This window comes from Haliotis cracherodii, unplaced genomic scaffold (genome assembly GCF_022045235.1).
Source record: "Haliotis cracherodii isolate W230 unplaced genomic scaffold, xgHalCrac1.p SCAF_1, whole genome shotgun sequence".
Classification (NCBI taxonomy): Eukaryota; Metazoa; Mollusca; class Gastropoda; order Lepetellida; family Haliotidae; genus Haliotis; species Haliotis cracherodii.
This window is the reverse complement of record NW_027266264.1, coordinates 1,823,318-1,844,807: the sequence shown is the minus strand read 5'-3', so window position 1 is coordinate 1,844,807 and position 21,490 is coordinate 1,823,318. Positions and strand designations below refer to the sequence as shown.

The window sequence follows — 21,490 nt, the reverse complement described above, 5'->3', positions numbered from 1 at the left end:
TACAGCAAGGTAAGGCCACCTCCAACACAAGACTGTGTACAGCAAGGTAAGGCCACCTCCAACACTAGACTGTGTACAGCAAGTAAAGGCCACCTCCAATACTAGACTGCGTCCAGCAAGGTAAGGCCACCTGCAACACTAGACTGTGTACAGCAAGGTAAGGCCACCTCCAAAACTAGACTGCGTACAGCAAGGTAAGGCCACCTGCAACATTAGACTGTGTAGAGCAAGGTAAGGCCACCTCCAACACTAGACTGTACAGCAAGGTAAGGCCACCTCCAACACAAGACTGTGTACAGCAAGGTAAGGCCACCTCCAACACTAGACTGCATACAGCAAGGTAAGGCCATCTGCAACACTAGACTGTGTACAGCAAGGTAAGGCCACCTCCAACACTAGACTGTGTACAGCAAGTAAAGGCCACCTCCAATACTAGACTGCGTCCAGCAAGGTAAGGCCACCTGCAACACTAGACTGTGTACAGCAAGGTAAGGCCACCTCCAACACTAGACTGCGTACAGCAAGGTAAGGCCACCTCCAACACTAGACTGTACAGCAAGGTAAGGCCACTTCCAACACTAGACTGTGTACAGCAAGGTAAGGCCACCTCCAACACTAGACTGCGTACAGCAAGGTAAGGCCACCTCCAACACTAGTCTGTGTACAGCAAGGTAAGGAGACTGTTACAGCAAGGTAAGGCCACCTCCAACACTAGACTGCGTACAGCAAGGTAGGCAAGGTGTACTCATCATGTGTGGTTTCTACTGTTGGACCAAGATCTTGAATAACGAGATTATTTCACTTACGGTATGTGTATTCCACCATGGACACATTCTTTATATTGTTGCTGGAGGCGGTCAGGGAAAGTATTCTGTAGATTTATGTAGGCTAAGGGTTTTTAGGTTTGTTGAGGAAAATTAAATAAAGAGACGAGTGCACAGAATTCCAACTCACACAATGACTTAAATATTCTATGTTTGGAAAAGAATAACGTTATATATTCCCGAGCGACACATGTTGGCACATATAGCATTCCACCATGGCTTCCGCCATCCATTGTTTCCTATGTTCTTGTCGTTCCTCCACACAGTGTGTGTGTGTGCTTCTCAAGAAGACATTCTTCCAAATCTCTGGAACTACAAAAACTGTTCAGGATGTGTGATGACGTTTATTTAGGCTGACAGCTTTAATACCGTGGAAGGTGTTAATGCTGCCGGTCCTTCACTCATGTGAGTGTAGCATCCCGGACATGTGCATCATGATGACAGCTCAACTGGCAGCCTGAGTTACTTTGGACAGGAACAGGAGCACATATGACATTCCATCATGGATGGGTTCCATCACGTCACAAATGAACAAACCATGAACCAACCATGCTGGATGTCACGTCCGTTCATGGAAGATTGCCTTTCGTGATGGTTGTTCTGCTATAGTATGTATGATGTTGAGATCACAAATATGCTCCTTATCTATTGATCATCTACAGTAGAATGTCTTTTCTGAACCTTTTCAGATTCAATGGTGCAAATTTCGAATCTCTGTGGGTCAATGTTGCTTAGCCTGTATAAGAACTACGTGCATAAATGATCGAGGGTTATGATAGTTGGTTATAGGAACTGTGAGGTTTGTGCTTCAAGTGAACTGTGGTTTTCAATTTCAAATATCCTCAAACAATATGAAAGGACTTTTCCAAAATATTGTGTTTAGGAATGCTTGTTAATAGAAACATGGTACAAACGTATTCAGTGGTTTGTAGCGTATATTTGTTTGTATGAAGACAATTCTTTACCTTCCGTGACTGGTACATTCAGACATACATCTAGCTTCAAGGGTTCACCCATGTGCTCTGTTGTCTGTGTTGTCAGGTGTGATGATGCTATCATATAGCGACGACAGTCCCCCTTACCCCCTGATTAATGTGAGAGGTATATCAGTTCACCGCGTCTGTGGCAGTTGCACACTGTGATTCACCGTACTGCCGTCTGGCCACCAGCAGGACAGGGGACAGAACATGATCACATAATTATACCTAGCGGGCCTCGTGTGTTACATTCTTGTTGGAATTAAACTGCGGTCGTTTTACCTTGAAATAACATTACCCGGAACGCCATGGGATGGCATGTGGGAGATGGTCCTGCACTATCATCTGATAGCCTGACACATCCCCTAATCCCAAGAAAACCAGGTTCAGTTTGTTTTGTCCGAAATGCGTTATTTATTTGAACCCGTACGTCAAGCTCTATCCCCTGGGGAATATTAATCTGGTGCAATTATAGCAGACATTCGTAAACGTCGAAAACCTGCATCACTTGGGGATTTCCTCCCACGTCAATCTGACACACTCTGATATGACTGAAGTGCCGTTCAAAGCGGTGTTTAAGGCTGTTCACTTCAACCTGACTGTACTCCTTAGTTGTACAGCTGTCATACTTCGCCTTTGTGTAGGCAGAACCATCCTGTTTAACCTGATAGCTCTGCTGGAAACCAGGTAAATAGAATTGTCAATGCAAGAGAATAACCAGCCCAGATTTTCTGCAGAAACAGATTTCACTGCGAAAAGGTTAAGGAACTGTTGAAATTATATAAATGGACCACCAGGTGTTCGCGAAATGGGTAAACATGTCCTGCCATGCCGTTAGCACCGCCTTTCGTACAATTCGCATGAAGCAGGGAGTATTTACTGCCTGACGCAGCAGTACTAGTGCCATGCGACGTCAGCCTTTAAACAAACCAGACAATCAGGTGATCAATGAACCAGAAAATCACGACACGAGAAAATTACTGATTTTGTTGACACTAATTTAAGCGGTATGTTAATTTTGAATTAGGTCTGGGCTTGATTGTAAATGGATCATAAGGTATGTGACATAAGGACATGGAACTGTGAAGGTATCTTCTTAAGATTCTTAAATGAGTTTGATGAAACGTAATAGAAAACAGACACGTTATCTGGGCGACTTGTGCATGACATCCTGCTCAGGTGGTTGATATAGTAAACAGGTGGAGTCACCTTATAGCGACGTGCCACCAGTGTAGTTCTCCAAGGTGATGTGCGTCCTTCATATTTGTTGGTCTTTCAGCTGGGAGTCATCACAATGGAGCACTTGCACCACCACCTGTGGCCCGGGAACCCAGACTCGAACCGCCGCCTGCAAGTCGCGTGTGTCCGCCACCCTCAACCTCACCATGCCCGACAACTCCTGTAGCGCCCAGAGGCCAGCAACTGCACAGACGTGCGAGATCACCGCGTGCTACCTGTGGATCACAGGCAACTGGAGCAAGGTGAGATATCAAACGGTTGATTATACATGTGAAAATAGTATGAACATCTGTATCACGCTGATTCCACGCAGCGCCATAGAGCCTACAAATTCCATTTAAGTCAGCGGATCAGTGTTCTTTTTATTCTCAGCTCTCTGAGGAGTATTCGGTAGGTGATTACCCCAGTAGGAGGGGCATTGTCACCCGATGTCTATGCTCATTAGGTAGCTATTTGTGTTACATGTGATTAAGTGCTTGTGTACCTATTTCAGGCGTGTAAATGGACAAGTAGTCTTTAAACGTTATCTAAAATAGAAATCTGAAATCCTGAACATTGGACTTGATTCAGGTATTTGATGGTTTTCCAGCTTTTCACTGCTCTGTCTGACGTTCAAATAGGAAATGAACACTTCACAAAGCTATCAGACGCCGATTTATATCGCTGTGATGCAGTGTCAGTTAGACTTGCTCCAAGGCTGTACTGAAAGATAAGTCCATGGATGTGTTGTAATTCTTAATCGGCAAGTCCAGATGTGTGGACAGTAGGACTCGTGTCTCCACTTGTTCTTCTTATTTACATAATCTAGAAATTATGATTTAAACTAAGTATTGCCTTAGATACTTGTGCATGTCTAAGTGTCAGTGTCAGCAGTAGTTTCAGTGATGCGTCTTCAAACTACTATCTCACCATGTTGTCTGCGAGCAGGGTTCCTCCATTTGCCATCAGCTTCAAATATGTATTCATGACATTCCTCCCATCAGCAACAGGCTGGTATTCTATTTGAATAAGACGGTGTTATGGACCTAAACATCCACAACATAACAAATACATATCTGCTGTCAACGACGTTAATGTCGAGAGCGATAGATGAGTGCTGCATCATTCAGTGATCCCCGTTACCTCCAGAGTAACAACGTATGGAGGAACATGCAGCAGCACACTCCACACTCACCGTGGACCATGTCTATGTGTAACAGCGCGAGGTAATTACCAAGAACAGGCTTGGTGATTGTATGGAATCTTTGGCAATGGTAAAGTGGCGTTCTCTGTGAGACATGCCGCGAGGGTCTCCGAGTCCGCTCAGTCGCGGTGTACAGTTGGGACAACAAATTTTGGGCATAAAAAAATAGTTCGTCTTCAATGATTGCGACACTTTAACCCTGTCAGGGTTACTCAAGGCGTGATTTACAGTTATGTAACATTGCAATTTCTTTATCCGTGGGAACACTTCAAGTATGTCCTTTAAAAAATGTCAACGGCGCTGAAAACCGTTATTTCGGGGTTGTTTCCACATTCTTGCAATACTATCGCATTGGTATTTCAAACTTCGGTTTAAATGTATTGTATTCCAGAGGGGCTACGATGTATATTATTCTGTTTGTGTCTGCTGCATCTAAAAAAACAATTTCAAACAGATACTTCCAAATCCCCAAGCAGAACGTCCTCCTGGTTATTACTGCACTGTTTTAACTTTGGAATTTGGAATTTCCTTGAATATGTTTTATCCCCTCTTTGCCGTAACCCACAAACACTTCCAGATTGTGTTTTGAATGAAGACGAGGTTCTGATTAACTGTCGGGAGTTAAAGGGACACGGCTGACCTAGTTCGAATCCCTGAATGGTCGTGGTTAGAATTCTTGGTTTGCCAGCACCCTACCAGCACCATTCCGTCCGCGTTGGCTTCACCAAAGACCCGTCACACTGTCACACTATGATATTTGACTGAAATAATGTTCGAAATGGCGTTTGACCAACTGACTCAGTAGGGTAAATGGACGAGAATGACAGAGACGTTGGTCATGCAGCGCTCCTAGTTTACTGTATCACCGGTCATCCACATGGACACGCCGTACTCAGCCCTTTCCTCATCCCTGGTTGGCCACACTGCAAGCCCCGGCGTGATTCTTGAACATATTTTGACACATACTTTGTTTTTAGAAAACTTTGTTTTTTGAGCGTTTACTTTTCAAAGTTGCCTAGAGAAGCGTTTATTTGACGACCACCCGGCGTGTAGAGGAACCATGACACATCCTCCAATGAGATACAAAAACATGCTGAAGATAACTCTGAGATTGTTTTCTGAGACAGAAAACCCTGACATAACAAAATGTGATACCGTTTTGGCAGTCATTTATACCGTGGGTGTCTCGGTTGGACAAAAACAGCAGCCATGTTGCATGACGTTACGGGACGTAATATTGGATCTGTGAGTAGTATCTACACATCGCTGCACCGCGTTATCACGTGCGACATCAACACCGACTGTCGCTGAACGCTAGACACGGTGAGATTGTGCCTGTATGTCAGGCATGCGGTGACACAGAGAAATCAACTAAACCCTTGATAATAGGTTTGGGGGAACAGGTTTCTTTGACAGATGCCTTTTGTCCAACTGTCGGGCTGTTTGTATATTGAGTTTCCTTTTGAAGCTTAATGTCGCCAAGAGTGATTTAAGCTGAACCTTATCAAATCACCATTGTTTCAAGCATAATGAGCAATTATCGTAAACTCGTTAACGGTTTGGTTTTTTTACCATTGGAAAGTTGTCAAATAGTGTAAGCTATTTGGCATTCCAGCGATATATTTGTAACATATGTCTATATTTTTGAAAATATGTTATGTCATGCCGAGACCAGTAATATGGTAAACCAGATGTTTTAACATAACATGGGCTATTAGGAGCTGCGTTATGATGTGTGTTTAGGTTTTTTGAAATAATTCGGTCGTGTTTATTATACAGCCTCGACACATGCCTCGTCCTTACTGCAAGGACATGATGCTATAAACAAGCACTGGCAGAATGTAAGCGTCCCATTTCCAGTCTCCGTCTTACTCATGGGGAAGTCCGCACTGCACAACGGTGGCGTGACATGGTCGCCATTGCGGGTGCACATATCACGGCCGCACCAATGATGTGTGGCTTGAATATGTTTCTGAAATACATGTGTTGTCTGTAAGTGTAAGATCCGCGGGGTGGGTGTCACGGGCATGTAGACAGTCTCCCAGTTGTAGCACGGCGTGTCTGTCTGATGGGGAGGACAACCCGCAGTTACGCAAGTCCCAGACGTATACCCGGGATTCGAACCCACGACCGTCGACCAAGGCTTAGTGTCCCATCATACAAAGGAAATTTATTAGGGTTATGTTTAGTTTCAGTTTATCTTCTACATTTCAAGAAAAATATCAAAGACACCGTCGTTATGTCATTCTTCTCTCAATATTTGTGCATTCTGCATTGTATGTAATAAGCATCATCTTGGTCACTCGAAATGATTTTGGTTCTTCCTTATCGTCCTTGTTTTGTGTTTCCGTGTATTTTTGTATTTTTGTTTGGTTGGGTTTGGTTGTTTGTTTTGTTTGTGGTTTTTTTTTGTGGTTTTTTTTTTGGGGGGGGGGGGGGGGCGGTTAGGGGTGAAGGTGGGGGTAGATGATGGGAATGTATGATCCTGTCACAAATGATTGGTAAACAGTAATTACTTCTCTCCTATCTTTAAAAACAACACTCATATATCGCAGTAGCCTCTGCTAAGAAAATAGTTCAAATTGCCAAATCTTCCTAATCCTCATTTGCAATAAGGTCCCCAAACCAAATAGTCAATTTGTCATCGCCTTCAACTATCTGTCTTATTAGACTCTCGGGTCGGTGGGACAGCTTAGTTAAAGCGTTGGGCTCGTCGAACTGAAGGCCAGTGGTTGATCCCCACTTTGGGTCCACTTTGTGAAGTTCATTTACCCCGCCGTGGTTGTGCTGGAATATTGCTAAGTGGGGTGTAAAACCTAACTCACTCACTCAGTTCACTGGGTTCTTCGCGAGGGGTACCTTTACCCAAAAGCAGGCGGCGTAGAAGCCCCAAAGACGTGATGTTCTTTTGGCTGCCATTACCTGATGTCATTCTCACCCACAGTGTTCAAGTCGTTGTGGGCAGGGCAGGAGACAGAGAGAAGTCACGTGCACGGACGCAGCAGGAACTGTCGTGACCACTCAACTCTGCACGGGACTCAAACCAGCCAATCAGGAGAACTGTAACATGGGGAGCTGCGGCAAGGGCTGGTACTCCACTCAATGGCCAGAAGAGGTAGGCGAGTTGTGTCTACATTGTGTTCCTACAGGTTACAGACAGCCTAATATTTTCCCATAGACTTCCATAGTAAACGTTATATTTTGTTCTAAAATAACTAAGCTTTCAACGGCTACATGGATGACAGTGTGGCCTTGGAGAAGCAATGACATTCAAAGGAATGACTACCTATACAGCTCCTTGTCCGAGTACAGGAAGTAAAAAAACCCACCCCCATTAACTAACCAGATGTCACTTGCTTGAAAATGTCTGTGGTCACATTCAGCATAAGTCATCATGTTGAGAAAAGACAGCACTAAATATAGAAAAACATGGTCAGTGATTTAATGGCATGTAAAAGTCGACCTCGGCCACGCCAACGTATAAAAGAACGATGTGTAATTAACTAGTAAATATAGTAAAAATTGTAAAGATGTTCGTGTTAAAGCGAATTATATAAACATTTGATGAGAAAAACTAAAAACAACAGCTGAACATGTATATTCTTGTTCAGGGGTCTGTTTTTCGGCTTATACTGTATCAGTATCAGATGCTAGTTTTAGCAAACCTAACAACAAACGTAACTGTTCTACATACAGAGGTGTTTACTCCAGCTGTGAATTCTCCTAGAAACTGTTAAATGTACAGTGGTTACAGAGTCACGGGGGTGGGGGGTGGGGGGGTAGGGGGGTAGGGGGGTGGGGTGGATAGCAGCGTTCTAGCTGGATTTGATCCCCAATGGGAACATGACGTGGACCCCACTCTGGAATTCCACCGTTTGATACGCACCTGGGTGGAATAAAGCGGCGTAAAATTCTACTCATTCATCCCCTGCACTAATGACCTAGTTTCATTGGGGTGCGCGTCCTGACACGTCTGTCGGTTTGCAGTGTCCGGTGTCGTGTGGGGAGGGGACCATGAAGAGGAAGACGATGTGTGCTGGCGAGAAGGGCGTGGCCCTGGACACTGACCGCTGCGACCAACTGGACAAGCCCCGTGTAGAGAAGACATGTAAAGTGGACACACCGTGCGGGGGCAACTGGTTCGTCGGGGAGTGGTCAAAGGTACTCACAGTGTTTTAATCAAGAAAATACGTTCAAATATATTGTACTCCATGTTGTATTCGAACTAAATTCTCGAGGGGCGATGGGTGTAGCCTGTGGTGGTTTAAACGTTCGTTCGTCACGCCGAAGACCCGGGTTTGATTCCCCACATAGGAACAATGTGTGAAGCCCATTTCAAGTGTCCCCTGACGTGATATTGCTGGAATATTTCTAAAAGCGGCGTAAAACAATACTAACACACTCACTCACTCAATTCTCGATATCTCCTTATGCCGTGTAATTTTACGGACAGTGTAGCTCGTGAATTGCAGCGTTTATATTTTTTTAGAATATTCTTCTTCTTTTGTATTTGAGAAATGACTTACATGTATGTCCCCTTTCAGTGTAACGGGACATGTGGGTACGCCGTCAGATCACGTGACGTGGCGTGCGTCAAGAACCTGCCTGGAGGCGTTCTGGCCGTGGTGACGGAAGATAACTGTAAGGGCAAGGAGAAGCCCGAAACTGGGGAGGAATGCCAGTTGCCGGAATGTCATCCCGAGTGGTACATGACGTCATGGGCAGAGGTATGAGTTTCACCCGCTCATCTAAGTATCTGCCCCTCGTTCTGCTAATTATCTGCCCTTTGTTCGGCTTATTATCTGCCCCTTTTTCGGCTAATTATCTGCCCCTTTTTCGGTTAATTATCTGCCCCTTGTTCGGCTAATTATCTGCGCCATGTTCTGATAATTATCTGCCCCTTGTTCGGCTAATTATCTGCCCCTTGTTCGGCTAATTATCTGCCCCATGTTCGGCTAAATATCTGTCCCATCTTTGGCTAATTATCTGCCCCTTGTTCGGCTAAATATCTGCCCCATGTTTGGCTAAATATCTGCCCCTTGTTCGGCTAATTATCTGCCTCTTGTTCGGCTAATTATCTGCCCCTTGTTCGGCTGATTATCTGCCCCTTGTTCGGCTAATTATCTGCCCCTTTTTAGGCTAATCATCTGCCCCTTGTTCGGCTAATTGTTTGGAATTGACATTCATTGTCTGGTTCTCCTGCCCGTGGAACGTTGTCTTGGTGATGAGAGTGAGAGAGTGTTTTGAACCCTGCTTTAATAGTAGTTTAGACATACCATGTGCTTGACAGCATAGCGGGATTAGAACCAACGACCAGCACATCCTGGTATTACTAAGAGAAAACAAATGTTTGAGACCACTAGACTATCGGTGACCCTCTAGTAGTGAGCGGGCCGGTTGTGACCAAGATCTCCTGACAAGCAAAAGCAGTACTGGGTTTAATTCACAAAAGCATTGAGATCAACGAATAAATTTATATGTGTTAAAAACTATGTCCTTAATTAAAGTAAAAATAAGTACTCATTTTGAGAAAATCTTGTGGACAATTTATACCACAGCGTCACACATATATATATATATATATATATATATATATATATATATATATATATATATATATATATATATATATATATATATATATATATATATAATACACTACTGACAGCCCGGAATGGCTTTAGTTCTGTGTCTGTGGAGGATACAGCAATATGGTGGTGTCGTGGGATGTTTGACCCGTAAAGATTCCGGAATAGAATAGGTCTTCAGCAACCCATGCTTGCTGTAATAGATGTTTACCGTAAGTGGCGACTATGCTTGTCGAAAGAGGCGACTAACGGGTTCGGTTGAACAGTCTCGCTGACTTGATTGATGCATGTCATTGCATCCAAGTTGCGTGGATCGGTGCTCATGATGTCAATCACTGGAATTTCTGGTCCAGACTCGATTATTTACAGACTGCTATCATATAGCTGGAATATTGTGGAGTGTGGCGTTACACAACAAACAAACAAAGAAACAAACTCTCTTTGGAGAACAATTAACATCTGCAAGGCTCCACACCGAGTTTGTCGCGTACATCTGTAAATACATACACTGAAGTCTGTCACCAGCCTGCCCATATGAAAGTCCCCACACCTTAGTGACAATACCATGACGTAACACGTGATCTTTGCAATACAAAAGGAAAACCTGTAATATGAAAGTAAATTATTCCCCGCATAGACTTCCCTCAGTTCACCGACATCAAACGACTGTCAGGTGGTCCATATGGGGGACAATCCTTTACAGATTTCCTCTCTTAAAATGTTGACACAATTGGTCAGATTTCCTCCCACGACACGCGCACACTTTAACGACACACACATAACTATGACACACAATGTGGTCGCCAGCGTGAGACAGGGTTGAGTCACGTGACTTCGTGTTCCTCTACGAACCCTGATTTCCTGACGAAGGACGAACACCTCTCCAACGTTTCAAGACATTCGACTTCCATTACACAGTGAAAATAAGTTGTGAGTGATCCCCCGCAGATTTTCTGTCATTTGATAAACACTGGATGTCGCCATTCGTCCTGGGGCTCACAATTTGTTGTAATGGGAGTAGTTCAAGACGTATTAAACACCCCTCTTTGTCTCCATAACTCAGTATTGCCATCCATCCCACCCGAACGGCCACGTATATTGGTTAATGTTCCAGCTTGCTGGTGCCCTGCAGGGCTCACCATAAACCCAGCTGCAGCTAAAGACATGGTGACCCGTCAAAACAAATAGCAATGGCGTTTAATGCTTGCTCGTCAAATTCTGCATTCTGACAAATCATTTTTCATATTGATTCAAGGCTGACTTTCAGAATATAAAAACGGTAAATCTGATTGATTTTTTGCACGCGTCACATCAAAGTTTGAATGGAAGCGTAATTGAAAACGGCCATTAACATTTTCCTTTAGTGTCCAGGACTTGGACATGTTCAGCCGATGTCCCATTATAGAACCACTTTTATCTGCTTATAAAGCAATTTACTACATCTTTTATGAATGTTCGATAATCATAACGTGGTTGTTCAGCCAAAGTCCTTGTGTGACCTTCGCGACATTCTGCAGTTTCACCTTGAACATAAACAAGTTGCAAGTCCTTGGTTTCAAGCGCTCAAACGGGTTATAAGTTATTCGTACAACAGTCTTGTATGTTGGAATGTTCTATCTGATCTAAGTGGGTGCAGAGCCCAAAGTCCAGTGCCTCTTCAGTCAGATGCCGTTTACGTCCGATACCCAACCGACAAAAGCATTAATATTCTTGTAAACACATAACCAGCGTATATTTACTGACACAGAATGGTATTAGCTGGTTCACTTCTAATTTTGATTCACAACCGTGTTTGACATTTAAAGGTTCTTTAACTGCCTCAGGATGTCATCAATATCTTGCTTTACAATTTGGGGCTTTCATGAAGTATTTATGGATCCTCCCTCGAGGAGTTGTCTGATCAAATACAAGCTTCATGTTCTCAGTCCATTGTAACCTCTATTTGCAGTGTTCGAAGTCGTGTGGAACTGGCTACAGGACGCGGGAGGTCAAGTGTCTGGATCCCAACCAACAGCCAAGTGCAGAGTGCCCTGCAAGGTCCAAGCCTAGAACACGAGAGCCATGCAACACTCAGTCGTGTGTAGCAAGACCAAAACCTACCAGCAAGTCAGGTGGGGTGGCGTTCAGTACAATCTGGCAATGAAGCTGTCTTTGCATTGTCAGTGTATATTTCATATTTTGAGCTGAACTAGGCTTCTGCAGTAAATCGAGGTTAACTATGTTTGACATAAAAAGTGTTTTCTGCGAAATCAATTTACTATTACTGTCACATCTTCATTTCAAGCTGGACTCAGGAAGACTATTGCCCGTTTGTTTATAGAAAGGGTTGTGTACTTTTATAATCTATTCATCTATTCCTTCTACCAAACGTAAACTAATTTATCTGTTTATCTTTCACAAGATTCCTGTACCGATTCCATCTAAGCAAGACTTAATTTCCTGTTTATCTTTCACAAAATTCCTTTGCAGACCATTCAAATGACATCACTAATGGCTCTGCTACTGAAGCTGTTAGCAATACCTTTTACACTAAGACACTGCTTATTACAGTCTACAAACTAAAATGTTGGACGAATGACGTTGGATGATAAATAAAATCTCACCCTCGTGTCTTTTGTTATCAAATACATCAACACTCGTTGATATATTTGATATCAAAAGACACCCGGGTGAGATTCTCTATATCTTTCACAAGATCTCTGTACCGATTCCATCGAAGCAAGACTTAATTTCCTGTTTAACTTCCAGGAGGTGCCTGTACCGATTCCTTCTCGCAGTGCCAGCTGGTGAAGAAGGCAAGGCTTTGCAGATATGGATATTACGCCAAAATGTGCTGCCTCTCCTGTTCAAACGAAACATGAGAACCTTCAGAGTACATCGTGCTGCCTGTATATACTGACTGACAGTGCAAGGGACACGTAGGAGAAAGGGTGTGCTGGTGACACTATATAGTGCTATACTGAGACATACGGTGCTCTGTAGGACGGTCCAGGATACCTTATACACGTGGTCCGTCAACACAGTGTGAAGTCATCATGGACATCTTGTTTTTGAACATGCCTGGTCTTCATAAATACTTCTTTACTCCAATAGATTTCTATGTAATTCATCCTCAGACTACGGTCTGGAGGTGAACAATATTTACGACACACGTGTTTTTAACTGTGATCTGGTGTCAGCTGACGTTTAGGGGGAGTGTTCGGGAGTCCTCGCTAGAAGGGCTTGACGTGTCAGTTGTGTGCTTCAGATCAGGCAACCAGTGAAATGAGTGGAATCACTGCATTTATGTTCCTCGACCAATGTTTTGTACATACGAGCTAATGTTATTCAGTTTGCATGGATTTGCCCCGCTATAGACATATGTTTCTAAGTGCCATAATATAGCTATGCTCAGGCCACATGATTTGGGAGAAATATTAACCAATTCATGAAGACGAAGTTGGTCACGTGAATCTGATTCCGGCGGTAAAAACCTAATATACTGATGATCAAAAGTTAAGCAACTACTGAGTTAACACTGACAACCGATTTAAATAATATGATAATTGAAACATTTCATGTATATTGAATTTTAAAAAAAGTAACACTTCAGTACATTTACGAACTAAGTTATAAAACTAAAATTCTGACCAGATTCTGTTGGATAGTGATGACAATTGGATGCGAGGCAGCTGCACTTTCGATCCAAGTCCATTGGGAGAACATATCAATGGATGCAATCCTCACCTTGTTCCCTAAGTTCCACTAGGAATGCCACATAACCAGGAGCTATCATACATCGTAAGGCCAACATTACTAGGTATACAAATAGTAACGGGGTATTCTCAACTTCTGCCACATTTCACTTTATAATTTTACTAAATTTACATTTACTGCCATTTGCTGAGGATTTCACAACCATTTTCACAAATGAAATGTCACGTGCACGGTTGATTAGCCTGTGGTCATCAGTATATGCTTCAGGTTAAGTTGTACTCAATCTTAAGATGTACTCAGTGTCAAGTTGTACTCATTAATGTTTTATTAACTACATCTTCGCTTTGAAGTGCCGAGCCCTGAATAGTACATCACTACACAAACGCAGGGTAGGCTACCCATTTGGGATGTGGTGCTAGGTGGTATTTTAACTTAATCCCATGATGCAGTGCATATTCCGCTTCCTGTCTGTGATAACCTTAGATAATCTTAAGAGCTCTACCTTGCATGTACCCATTGTCATCAACTAGGACGACTGATGACGATTCTGGAGAGGTGAGGGTCTTCTAACGACCACAGATACAAGTCATAACAGCGACTTTAACTCATGTCTCTCATTTAAATACACATTTCGTGGACCAATTTAAAAATTAAATGTTTTGATTGTAATATCCAGAGATCTTGTCTGACGTTTGTATTCGAATACTAATTTTATCAAGATATTACAGGAAAGTAAATTAACACCAATAATGATATGCTCTCACAAAAGAGATGCTAAGTCATTCGTCGGGAGACAGGGGATGTGTGTTTATCTGGACTGAGTGTAACATTTCACATTTGTACAATTTTCTTAATATTCACTCCGACAGTTACAGATTATCTACATGTGCATGTTCTGTCATTATATCTCTCTACAGTCAGATTTTGAAGATTTGTACATGTGTTGTAAATACTATTATGACACAGTTAGTGTGTTGCTGACGCCAGACATGGATCACAAGACCAGTGAAACATGTCTACAGGCCCGATTATATGTAAGGAGATTTGGCATTAGTCTGTACAATTGTGTAACATAGCCAATGTGCATATTAGTTAACTGCAATTCTGCTTATTTTGAGTCCGAATAAAATATGTCGATTTTTAGATTATTTACAGATTTGTTGTTTTGGGCGAGATTGCAGTGTCTGAGTTTTTAATGGAGGTTTGTATTGATTTGGGGGGAAAACGTTGTCACTTTTATTTATCTTCAGTGTATATATGAAGCCTCCCCTTCACCAGCTATTATCGCAAATCTGGAGACGTTTTATTGCCCGATGTTTCACTTATAAACAGTGGTAAATACTGGCATTTGGAGTCTTATTAGAGTCACGAGCATTTCGAAGACAATGGTTGAAGTTCAAGTCTTAGTATCAATGTACAAGGACTAACTAGATCCGGAAACGTCGTTGTCATTTACTCCATGCAGACTACGTATACTGCAAACAAAGACACAAGATAATTTAGATAAATTGCAAGACTAATGTCAGTTTAGCTGGAAGCGCTCATAAATCTCAAACACATCTGAACTATTTAACAGTGGGGCATTTCATACAACGTTAAATCGATTTGAGTAGATGGCATTGCCGATTAGAAATGTTGGCATTGATTCCTACATGGGTACATAATTCGCACTTGTGGTGTCCCCTGTCGTGATATTGATGGATTATTGCTAAAGGCGGCGTGACGCCATACACTCTTACTCACAAACTCACTCAGCTTCGATGAAGCCTTTTTAGTATTATACTCGACAATGTTTCAATATGGATGAGTCCGATTTATATGCACAAAGAAACAGATCAGCAAGACGGAGTGTACAATTGTGCCCATGGGGATGCCTACTTCTTGCCTACATGCCTTACCCCAACATTGTACATAGGTGTTATCAATGAGGAAGTTCAGCATTTCACAAATTGTTTTCTCAGTAAACTTCAGATGGCATTTCCTTTCATTTTTTACAAAATGTCGCGAACCTCTGACGATAGAGATGTAACTGTATCGGTGTCCACCACGTTTTGTAACCAATGCCCCATGGATCAAGGAATGATGTGTTCCTGATGTTTGTAGTGTGAGATAGTGGTGTACAAAGTTGAAAAATCAGATGTTTTGACAGACTTGAATCTGGTTCTTGATCTCTTCTGGGAAGTCAAGTATATCCTTTGAGTTTTTGGGAATCCACTTAGAATTAATTCGACTTGTCTCAACTACTTATAAAGAGAGTCCAACCTTTATTATGGTTAATCTTAGAGCTTTGAGGCAGGGATTTGGGGGTACATTTTTCTCTGTGTCTCTCTGTCTCTGTCTATCTCTCCCTCATACTACTGCTGATGCATGGTTTGGGCAGATTTCTCAGTAAACATACTGTCCTTACACATAGTTTTATTTGACGTGTCACTTATACCAAGTTCTTTGATCAGTCCATTAATACATTAATGAAGTGATGCGTGTAGATAATGGTTATGCTATTTGAGACCTTGTCAGTGGGAATAACTACAAGCTCCCGTGACAGCTGGCTGGGACAGAATGGGTTTATTCAAATACTGCTTCCTCTTTTTCAGTTTGTGCATTCCCCCAATCGCAGTGGCAACATCAAGCACTAACTTTCCCGACTCTCAAAGGCCCACTGTTTGGTACATATGTTTGGACATCATCCATAATGATTTTAAAGTTGAGATATTTTAGTCTTATTTGAATAACTGACAAGGCTGTTATCGTTGCTCTAAGAATGGTATGTATCCTTTAGGGTTCACCCATCGTTGTGCGTGCAGGTAGACACATTGTATCCATGTGAGAAATCGAACCCGGTCTCCGTCGTGTCAATCCAACGCTTTAACCACTAAGCTAACCAACCGCCCCGAGTATACGATTACTCAACAAAGATAATAACGAAATACATTTATCCAATAAAATAACAAATAATAAAGGTTACTCATTGTGACACACTTGGTTTCGAGAATGTGTCCTGATTCCTTCTGTTATTTGATGATTAAGCAAAACCCGAATGGGAAACAAAGGGAGTCTATTCAGGTTACGTGTTATGTAGTCCCGAGAATCATTAGGCCACTTCGTGTGTATTATTTCTCCAACATCGCCCACACTACAAAACAAACCAAGATGGTATCTGTGTTACGCTGGAGCTCAATCGTACACTAAATGCACAGACGCAAAATAGTGGAGGGTCTGTTGCCGATACTTTTAGTTGAAACCAGAAACGCTCCGACTTGGCAGCTGTTCTCTCCCCCTGTTTCCGGCCCCACTAATCTGTAAATGTTGTCAAAAGTGATACTTTGGGTCGATGTTTTTACCAAAATAATGTATACCAGTTGTTTGAGAAAATTGCTTCAGATAAGAACTGCAAGTGGTGGTTTCAAAGCAAATGCCTCCGTTAACCATGGCAAAAACAAAGATGGCTACAAATGGTTTGTGCACGATTGGGAATATACTGGATTATTTGATGGTGTCGACTGAACTACAAATATTAAGCGAAGTGTTCCAGTTCGTCTTGGACAAAAGGACATCTTGGTGAACTTTGAGATTGCTGTATTAACTACGGTTGACTGAAACATGAACTCAGTACTTTTGTAGCCAGAGTAACGACCAACAATACCGACACATCGGAAGCTGTGCTCGTAATGACATTACAGTCGACATATCATCAGGGAAATGAATCAGACCGCAAGTGTTTTCATATCTGACCCTTAAAACGGTGACACAGGTCCAGTCTACATAATCACAGTCGAGAATCATTGCTACAAACGATGGGAAATAAGTGGAAAAAAACATTTGTCCGCAGGTTTCAGCCCCCAAAGTAAACCTTTCGCTGGGAATGCTGGATGTCCTGTAAAAATATGTTGAAAAACACAATTTGATTGTTCGAATCCTCTTGTCCAAGGAGAACATTACGTGTTGTGATGCACACGCCGAAGGCTATCCTGTCTCAAGCTAACCTCCCAGGCTAAGGGTATTAGTAAGGTGGCTCCTACGCTGACACTGTGTGAGTAGAACCCAACTCACTCACTGACTCATACGCCACCCCAGCCATCGCTCGGGATATAAAGGCAATTGGTGTTTATATGTTTTGTTCCAGGTTTTAAAGTGGTAAATGTCTGAAATAATAACAGTAATATACTGAGCATTAGATCTATTTTGCGCGGACACAAAAAATAAACTTTATATCCTCATTGGTACATGACGTTATCGCCCCCATCTCTGTCTGGTAACTATCTATCCTGGATGTTACTAACTCATTCTCTACAGTGCTTTATGTTATTTATGTAATTAACCCATTTGTGCCTATACCAATAAAATGTGCAATTTGCAAATGGGCTTACAACCCCTGCCCACCCATAAGCTCTTTTAAGTAGAATAAATCTGGATGAACGGAAACAGCACATCTTGGTTTCATGCGACACCGTGCAGTCAAAACAGACAGCTATTTCAGAGAGCGCGTCGCATTCCATCAGGAAAGGTGCGGCTTTACATCGCCGCGTTACCCAACTGGTCTGCAGCGAGGGCAGGTTGAGTTATCATGCTTTGCCAACACCTTACACGCTTTCACAGCCTTAAGTGTCATTGTCAATAACATGCAAATCTCAACGTGGGCAAACTTGAATAAATAGGTGTGAATGAAAGGCAAATATACAACATTCCACTCGGCTGTTGAAGTATATTTCATTTAAAGCCCCTGGTCACAAGGAGCCTATAGTGCCGAATGCTCCTCAATATGTTGTTCTTGTGTTAGATCGGGAACGCCTTCCATATAGAACGGACCCGTCCACGCCCTGATAGCATCAACATAATGCAGAATGCACACATGCACTGGAACGCACTTGCATGAGCGGGAATCTGTTGCAGCGTTATAATAAGCCACGACGAAGAGAGAGTACGAATAAAGTTCATTTCTGTCTGTAGAAAGTGTGTGCCTTTTTTCTGAAATAAGTTTGAAATGGATGTTACTGAGTATAAGGCTACGTTATTAAAACATCATCTAATGTGCTGCATGAAATGCCCGGTTAGGAGGCGTACTCTAATCGGTCTTGTTGGACAATAAAATGTCACCAATTAACTTCTTTAACTTTGTGTGGTTCGCATTAAAGTTGTAAGGGTACCGCGACAAGGAACTTTTCGCAGCCTTTGTAACGTTTTCTAATTTGGCTTTGAATATGTGTGTGGTTGTAAAGCATAATGTGGTTTTGATTGAGTTCGAACATGTGTTGAGTGCAGGTGCGTACCTTCCATTGTTCTCTGCATCCAGGATTGTGAATGACATTTAGCAGGTTAAAACAGGTGAGTGACTTGTTCTTAGCGACGGTTAGAACAGTATTTGCGTTGTCACGATGGTTAAGAGAGTATTTTCCGGTTGTCACGATGGTTAAGACAGTATTTTCCAGTTGTCACGATGGTGAGAACTATATTTCAGTTGTCACGATGGTTTAGACAGTATATTTCAGTTGTCACGATGGTTAGAACAGTATTTTCCAGTTGTCACGATGGTTAAGACAGTATTTCATTTGTCGCGATGGTTAAGACAGTATTTCATTTGTCACGATGGTTAGAACAGTATTTCAGTTGTCACGATGGTTAGATCAGAATTTCAGTTGTCACGATGGTTAGATCAGTATTTCAGTTGTCGGGATGGTTAAGACAGTATTTAAGTTGTCACGATGGTTAGAACAGTATTTCAGTTGTCACGATGGTTAGATCAGTATTTCAGTTGTCGGGATGGTTAAGACAGTATTTTCCAGTTGTCATGATGGTTAAGACAGTATTTTTCAGTTGTCACGATGGTTAGATCAGTATTTCAGTTGTCACGATGGTTAGAACAGTATTTCATTTGTCACGATGTTTAGATCAGTATTTCATTTGTCACGATGGTTAGATCAGTATTTGCGTTGTCACGATGGTTAGATTATTATTTCAGTTGTCACGATGGTTAGATCAGTATTTCAGTTGTCACGATGGTTAGAACAGTATTTCATTTGTCACGATGGTCAGATCAGTATTTAGGTTGTTACGATGGTTAGAACAGTATTTCATTTGTCACGATGGTTAGAACAGTATTTGCGTTGTAACGATGGTTAGATCAGTATTTCATTTGTCACGATGGTTAGATCAGTATTTAAGTTGTCACGATGGTTAGATCAGTATTTAAGTTGTCACGATTGTTAGATTATTATTTCAGTTGTCACGATGGTTAGATCAGTATTTCAGTTGTCCCGACGCTTAGAACAGTATTTCATTTGTCACGATGGTCAGATCAGTATTTAGGTTGTTACGATGGTTAGAACAGTATTTCAGTTGTCACGATGGTTAGAACAGTATTTGCGTTGTCACAATGGTTAGATCAGTATTTCATTTGTCACGATGGTTAGATCAGTATTTAAGTTGTCACGATTGTTAGATCAGTATTTAAGTTGTCACGATGGTTAGATCAGTATTTCATTTGTCACGATGGTTAGAACAGTATTTCAGTTGTCACGATGGTTAGATCAGTATTTCAGTTGTCATGGTGGTGAGAACAGTATTTCAGTTGTCACGATGGTTAGATCAGTATTTAGGTTGTCACGATGGTTAGAACAGTATTTCAGTTGTCACGATGGTTAGATTATTATTTCAGTTGTCACGATGGTTAGATCAGTATTTCAGTTGTCACGATGGTTAGAACAGTATTTCATTTGTCACGATGGTTAGATCAGTATTTAAGTTGTCACGATGGTTAGAACAGTATTTCATTTGTCACGATGGTTAGATCAGTATTTAAGTTGTCACGATGATTAGAACAGTATTTCATTTGTCATGATGGTTAGATCAGTATTTCATTTGTCACGATGGTTAGAACAGTATTTCATTTGTCACGATTGTTAGAACAGTATTTCATTTGTCACGATGGTTAGAACAGTATTTGCGTTGTCACGATGGTTAGATCAGTATTTAAGTTGTCACGATGGTTAGATCAGTATTTAAGTTGTCACGATGGTTAGATTATTATTTCAGTTGTCACGATGGTTTGAACAGTATTTCATTTGTCACGATTGTTAGATCAGTATTTCAGTTGTACGATGGTTAAGACAGTATTTTCCAGTTGTCACGATGGTTAAGACAGTATTTTTTAGTTGTCACGATGGTTAGAACAGTATTTCATTTGTCACGATGGTTAGATCAGTATTTCATTTGTCACGATGGTTAGATCAGTATTTCAGTTGTCGGGATGGTTAAGACAGTATTTTTCAGTTGTCACGATGGTTAGAACAGTATTTCAGTTGTCACGATGGTTAGAACAGTATTTCAGTTGTCACGATGGTTAGATCAGTATTTCATTTGTCACGATTGTTAGATCAGTATTTCAGTTGTCACGATGGTTAGAACAGTATTTCAGTTGTTACGATGGTTAGATCAGTATTTCAGTTTTCACGATGGTTAGAACAGTATTTGCGTTGTCACGATGGTTAGATTATTATTTCAGTTGTCACGATGGTTAGATCAGTATTTCAGTTGTCACAATGGTTAGAACAGTATTTCATTTGTCACGATGGTTAGATCAGTATTTAGGTTGTAACGATGGTTAGAACAGTATTTCATTTGTCACGATGGTTAGAACAGTATTTCATTTGTCGGGATGGTTAGAACAGTATTTCAGTTGTCACGATGGTTAGATCAGTATTTCATTTGTCACGATGGTTAGATCAGTATTTGCGTTGTCACGATGGTTAGAACAGTATTTCATTTGTCACGATGGTTAGATCAGTATTTAAGTTGTCACGATGGTTAGATCAGTATTTAAGTTGTCACGATGGTTAGATCAGTATTTCAGTTGTCACGATTGTTAGATTATTATTTCAGTTGTCACGATGGTTAGATCAGTATTTAAGTTGTCACGATGGTTAGATCAGTATTTCAGTTGTCACGATGGTTAGATCAGTATTTAAGTTGTCACGGTGGTTAGAACAG

At 41.7% G+C, this 21,490-nt stretch overlaps 1 protein-coding gene across 1 annotated transcript in view; it reads left to right on the top strand.

Annotated features, from left to right (window-relative positions):
* Positions 1 to 14,655, top strand: part of LOC139471307 (A disintegrin and metalloproteinase with thrombospondin motifs gon-1-like) — an 86,332-nt gene extending 71,677 nt beyond the window's left edge. The window contains exons 11-16 of the mRNA XM_071253617.1: positions 3,081 to 3,282; positions 7,168 to 7,338; positions 8,211 to 8,384; positions 8,768 to 8,950; positions 11,760 to 11,922; positions 12,560 to 14,655. Of these exons, the coding sequence (XP_071109718.1) occupies positions 3,081 to 3,282; positions 7,168 to 7,338; positions 8,211 to 8,384; positions 8,768 to 8,950; positions 11,760 to 11,922; positions 12,560 to 12,672 (1,006 nt within the window). The 3' untranslated portion in view covers positions 12,673 to 14,655. The remainder of the gene's footprint in view (positions 1 to 3,080; positions 3,283 to 7,167; positions 7,339 to 8,210; positions 8,385 to 8,767; positions 8,951 to 11,759; positions 11,923 to 12,559) is intronic.
* The last annotated feature ends 6,835 nt before the right edge of the window (positions 14,656 to 21,490 follow it).